This window comes from Podarcis filfolensis, assembly GCF_964270895.1.
Source record: "Podarcis filfolensis genome assembly, chromosome: 13".
Taxonomy (NCBI): Eukaryota; Metazoa; Chordata; class Lepidosauria; order Squamata; family Lacertidae; genus Podarcis; species Podarcis filfolensis.
The window spans coordinates 48923774-48929895 of NC_139615.1; the positions used below are offsets into that span (position 1 = coordinate 48923774).

The 6122-nt window shown below is 44.4% G+C and overlaps 1 protein-coding gene across 21 annotated transcripts in view; it reads left to right on the top strand.

Moving 5' to 3' along the window:
* The window catches only part of FHOD3 (formin homology 2 domain containing 3), a 319993-nt gene extending 313996 nt beyond the window's left edge, over positions 1-5997 (top strand). For all 21 annotated transcript variants that reach the window (XM_083582385.1, XM_083582396.1, XM_083582404.1 and 18 more), the window contains 2 exons: positions 167-328; positions 5422-5997. In XM_083582385.1, coding sequence (XP_083438511.1) covers positions 167-328; positions 5422-5504 — 245 coding nt within the window. In that variant the 3' untranslated portion in view covers positions 5505-5997. The remainder of the gene's footprint in view (positions 1-166; positions 329-5421) is intronic.
* Positions 5998-6122: the final 125 nt, after the last annotated feature.

A 6122-nucleotide genomic window follows, 5' to 3' on the forward strand; every position in this document is an offset into this window, starting at 1 on the left:
GACCTAGTTCTAGGCAGTTTTCTGGTGCTCTGCAAAATTCGACAAGGCATTTCACAGAATCTTGGTGGCCGATATTATAAAATATTAGGACATGCTCTTACTTGTCGGAACCATCAGAACAACGTGGAATATAAAATCATGGCGTGTTGCCAATTACATTTTCCAGGTCGCGTTGGCTCGTGGAATGCTGGCAATGATGATTCACCTAATGCTACAGATGATGCAGCAGACGAGATCATGGATCGCATTGTCAAGTCTGCCACACAAGTGCCAAGTCAGCGAGCAGTGCCTAGAGAAAGGAAGCGGTCAAGAGCAAACAGGAAGTCATGTAAGTACACCTGATGAACCAGTAAGGAGAATTGATTGTCCCTTTTGTTTTGTTCATGTACGTGTACACAGGTGCGTTGCCTACGCTGTAGAAAAGAGCTCTTGGAAGCCATGAATGCAGTCCTCAAAAGTACAGGTGGACAGAAGTAGCGTGCTCCCTTGAGCTGCTGATTTTAGAAGGCTGCTAGGGTGGAGGGGTTGGCTAAAATTGCAAATAGTCAAGGAGTGAGACATGCGGATTTCATTAAGGGTCCTCCAACTTTGTCACCCATGGTTTGACTACTGCATTTATATGATAGTTGAATGAATGTTGTTTTTTAAACTGTCACAGGCATGTCCGTATGCAAGGTCAAGACCTTTTATTCAGACAGAACTCTATGACAACTGAATAAGTCTTCATATTAGCATTCGAACTAAGAATAAAAAAATTCATTGCCCAGACCCTGCTGCCCCCGTCCAAGTGCAAAGTTCCATGCATACAGTAGACAAACCCTGAGACTGGCAGCTCCATAGAACGGAATTCTTATTTTTGATCCAGGGTTAAGTAGCATAAGACAGTGGTGTGTCCCCATACTTCAGTGTCCTCACAAGTCAGTAGGGCATCTGCTCAGAAGTACACTCAAATTTGTACCAGCTTAGGCTCCGCGTTAGAAGAAAGGTGGAAATATAACCGTAAATAAAAATAAAATAAAAAACACATGTGAAGTGTTTATCGTCCTGTATTGTTTGGCCCTTGGAGAAGTTTCAGACATTACTGAAAAAGTGCTGGCTGCCAATGATGCAGTCATTCCTGATTTTGGCGGCACTTCAGAAGTTCAAATGGGAACTTGGCTGTGGCTATATTTGTACCCACAGCCTGCACATTTTCCTTGCCCAGTTCTTCTTTGGGAGTTCTCGAGAAGCACCACCAGCTGAATGCAGAAGCCAGTGGACCATTTGGCTAGCACCTCTTAAAATCCAGGGCCACTCTGTAAAACTGTGTGCACATTTAATTGCTGTATAAATGAGTAAGAAGCATACAGTTAGTCCTTCAGCTTTTTGATTTGATGTATGTAAAGACACATTTTTAGAGGGTTTTAGAGGCCTTGTGGCCTTCGCTGAGCCACTGAGATAGGGTGGAATAGAACAATCAATAAAAACCAGCTTTCTAATGCCCTCTTCATTCTTTTAGCATTTTTGTGACGTTAGACCAAAGGAGAGAGAGCAACAGAGAGTGAACAAAGTGCAATGAATTGGCAGTCAAGCTGGTTAATGCTGTTGCAGATTAAGAGTGTTTTGCACCAAGCTGCCCTTGGTTCTAATTAGCTGGCATGTGCTTAAGAGCACATTTACTTTCCCCAAAGTGCTAAAGGAGGAGATCCTGCATGTGGCCATTTCCTTGGAAAGGTGCCGTATTTTTCGCTCTATAGGACGCACTTTTTCCCCTCCAAAAATGAAGGGGAAATGTGTGTGCGTCCTATAGGGCGAATGCAGGCTTTCGCTGAAGCCTGCAGAGTGAGAGGGGAGAGCCCCAGCGCCAGCCCCACAAGGTCGGGGGACAGAGGGAGGCGGAACGCCGCCATCCCGCTGTCTCCTGAAGTGGTTTGGAGGCTGACGGCGGGGAGACCCCGCCGCCAGCCCCGCAAGCTCCGGGGACAGTGGGGAGGCGCAGCACGTCTCCCCGCTGTCCCCGGACCTGATCTGAAGCCGGGCGGTGGGGAGAAGAGCGCTTCTCCCCGCTGCCTGCCCCGCAAGCTCCGGGGACAGCGGGGAGGCGCAGCGCGTCTCCCCGCTGTCCCCGGACCTGATCTGAAGGCGGGTGGCGGGGAGAAGAGCGCTTCTCCCCGCTGCATGCCCCGCAAGCTCCGGGGACAGCGGGGAGGCGCAGCGCGTCTCCCCGCTGTCCCCAGACCTGGTCCGAGGGCGGGCGGCGGGGAGAAGAGCGCTTCTCCCCGCTGCCTGCCCCGCAAGCTCCGGGGACAGCTGGGAGGCGCAGCGCGTCTTCCCGCTGTCCCCGGACCTGGTCTGAAGGCGGGCACCACAAGCGCCTGGGGGGGAAATAATTTTTTTTCCTTTATTTCCCCCCAAAAAAACTTGATGCGTCCTATGGGCCGGTGCGTCCTATGGGGCGAAAAATACGGTAACACAGACATTTGTATAGAGCGGGCAAACATCCCAGCAATGAAATGAGCTGACACTGGCTTTCCTTTCCTTTCCACTGCAATTCTCAGCAGCCCTTTGCCCATCCACGTGGACTTGAGGTTCTCCATACATTGGCATCACTCACTTATAATTTGCCCGTGTGCTTATTCCATGCAGCTTGCCTTGTATTGGACATTTCTTCTGTAGCTGCTGTCCATTCTTATCCCCTCCTCTATATCAAGGCCCCATGTGTTTCTCATCTTTGCCAGGCCTCCTTTGCTCCTGGGGAACTGGGGAGCAAAAAAATGATGGTAATGAATATGCTATATAGTATTCCATGGTGCTGGTTCTCGTTTGTGTTCAGTGGAAAACATCAACAGGGAAGAAAGACTCTGTTGATGTTTAGGCAGAAGCGCCTTTCCTCTAACCTAATAAATCCCAGCTCTCTCACCAGCTTGATGTTCAAAATCTCAACATGACATTGAATTGAACCAAAGTCAGCTTCAAAATGGATCCATTCCTCAAGTATTTTAGGACAGCTGCTCCGGAATGAAAGTTTTATGCAACTGAACCACGTATACCTGAAATGCTAGGTTAGCGTCAATTAAGCATACAGCTCTTAGGCTTTTTGCAAGAGTGCTATTCACAAAGCCTACATTCTTATCCATCTCACAGTCCTAACAAATAGAGATATGTTACACTCATCAACCAATCTTGATAGTATACTCTTAATGCTGGTGTAAACCAGCCTTAAGAAATCCAAATTTATCCCATCCATTTGAAACCGTGGAATGACTTCTCTCTTGACTATTTAAGCTCACATGAAAACTTGGCAGATTCGGTATTCCATGGGCACATTTTGTGCTGCATGTGTATTTCTTTTTTTATATATAAATTTTTATTAGTTTTTTTAACATACCATTTTCAACAATAATTAAACATACTTTTACATCTTAATTCAATTTTTTTGAATTCCATCAGTCCTGTCTGAAAATTTTTCAATCTAATCTCTTAGTATGCATTTCTTATTTTCCCTGTTACATTTCAAACTCATAACCAATATCTCTATCTTTTTCTACTTTGTAACACTTCGTATATTTCTCCTTATAAAACTTCTTGTAGTCCTACTAGCGTAATTTGATTACAGTTGCTCTTCAAATAATTCATATACTTCCAATCTTCTGTAAATCTCTGGTCCCGCAGGTTTCGAAACCTGTCATTTTGTCCAATTCTGCATAGTCCATTAATTTTGTCTGCCATTCTTCTTTCATTGGAATTTCTTCTTGCTTCCATTTCTGGGCTAACAATACTCTTGCCGCTGTTGTTGCATATAAGAACAATTTAACATCTTGCCTATTGATGTCTTGGCCCATAATACCAAGTAAAAATGCTTCTGGTTTTTTTAGGAATGTACATTTCAACATCTTTTTCATCTCATTATATATCATTTCCCAGAAGTTCTTTACTTTCTTACATTCCCACCACATATGATAAAGTAGTGCATGTGTATTTCATTTGTAAATATCTTTCATGAATTCCCACATTCTTAAACACACAAAGCAGTCTGAGATGGAAGTACTTAAGAATGTGGAAACAGAATCATAGAATCTTTGAGTTGGAAGGGACCCCAAGGGTCATCTAGTCCAACCCCCTGCAATGCAGAAATCTTAGCTAAAACATCCATTTAATAGTTATGCTTGAAAAATTGTACTGCATGATGGGATTTCTTTTATAGCATTCACAACATATATAAAAAATCTATGATTTGGTATGACAAAATTAAAATGTCTCCAGAATACCTTTAAAATACCAAATATTGATGTAAATCACAATAATAATTAGTAGTCCTGCATGGATAAACACATGCTGGATTGCTGAAAGCAGTGTGGATGATGACCAGCTTGACTGAATTTTGAGGACAATAGTCAGAGTTTTTTTTATCCGCAGTGTTAGACCTGAATTCTACTTTAGTCAGATGTTGGTTCTGTCAGCTTCATTTTGTCCTTGTTCCTTCATCCCTAAATTGCTTGATAGAAGCATTGTGCTACTTTGGTAGTATTAAAAATATTTTCAGTAGCTTACAGCGGCTGCCAGAATATTGGAAGAGTGAGGAGATTCCCTCAGTGCGCACCGACCCCTCTCACTCTCCAGACTTCGCGCAGCTCTCCGCAAGGCGCGGGAGCCCGGCGCTGGGCTCCCGCGGCTTGCGGAGACTTGCCTGCATGCCGAAGCCTGGGCGCGCTGAGCTCAGCACGCCCAGGCTTCGCGCAGCTTTCTACAAGGCGCGGGAGCCCGGCGCTGGGCTCCCGCGGCTTGCGGAGAGTTGCCTGTTCTGGGGGCTGGGGTTGGGGGAAGCTCGGGCTGAAGAATTTTGCCAGTGAAGAATTTTGCCAGTGAAAGGGATGTTAGTGACCAGATCTTCCAGGTCCAGGGAGACCTTCCTCTTCTAGTCTCCTTGCCATCTTTTTCAGGCAATCTGGGACAAAGCTGTCTTGCAATGAGGCTGTCACTTCCCAGGCCACCTGCTCTCTGCCAGATTTTACAATAAATAATAATAATAATATATTTTTATTTATACCCCGCCCTTCCCGGTTTAAAAACAGGGCTCAGGGCGGCTAACAGCAAATATAAAACATTGATTAAAATGCAACTTAAAATAGCATAAAACAGCATAGAATACAACATAAAATGCAGCATCAATATCAGTAAAATTCAAAAATTCAGGGGTTATTTTTGGGGGGAGTAAACCCTAGTCAGTAGACATTGAATGATCACCAGGGCTAGCTGGCCAAGTTGGTCCTGATTTTGTACATTGGGATATTTCTCTGTTAGAATGCACACATCACTCTTCAGGAAGGGAAAGCCTTGATTCTGTACTTGTAGCTGCGTGTTTGGCTGGTTATATTTTTGCGTTTAGTCTAGTAGCACCTTCATCCTTTTTTTCTTTTTTTCTTTCTGTTTGTGACTGCTCAGTAAGGAGGACACTTAAGAGCGGACTGACACCAGAAGAAGCCAAAGCACTGGGTCTGATGGGCACTTCAGAGATGCAGGTGTGATAACAGCATCCGCGTCAACTCCAAGAAGAGTCGTTGTCATATACAGGCACAGGCACACAGGCTGCCAACAGTCTTTCAGTTTAGCATTCTCCAGTCAGTTCCATTTGCTGCTTTCCCCATCATCTTTTAGATTCATTTTCATAATATTGAAGCAGGTTTTTAAAAAAGGCAACACAAAGGGCTATAATAAAAAGAAGTGTGTAACAGACGAGTAAAATTAAGTCAGGGCTGTGGGGGAAGAGGTGATGTGGAAATTGCCTAATGCTGTTCTGTCTTGTTCATGCTGCATTGATGTGGTCTCTAAGAAGGTTTTCCGTATTTTGTATTTTGTGAAAGGTGTTTATGTTCATTTTCCTCGTGACCTTTTGTAATAATTGTAAAGTACTATATTTTGTCAGTTCGAGGGCAGTTCTTTAAATAGGCAAACTAACTTCTGTCACAGTTGCGATGACCTCTCTGAAGACAATGTTGTGAAATAGAAACATGCCATGAATTTTTATCTCTCCACCAAAGAATGTAAAAATGTATGTCTACTTGTGTATATACCGAGTATGGGTGTGCATGTGTGCGTGCACACACAACGTGCGCACACACGCGCACACACACACACGCCTACCG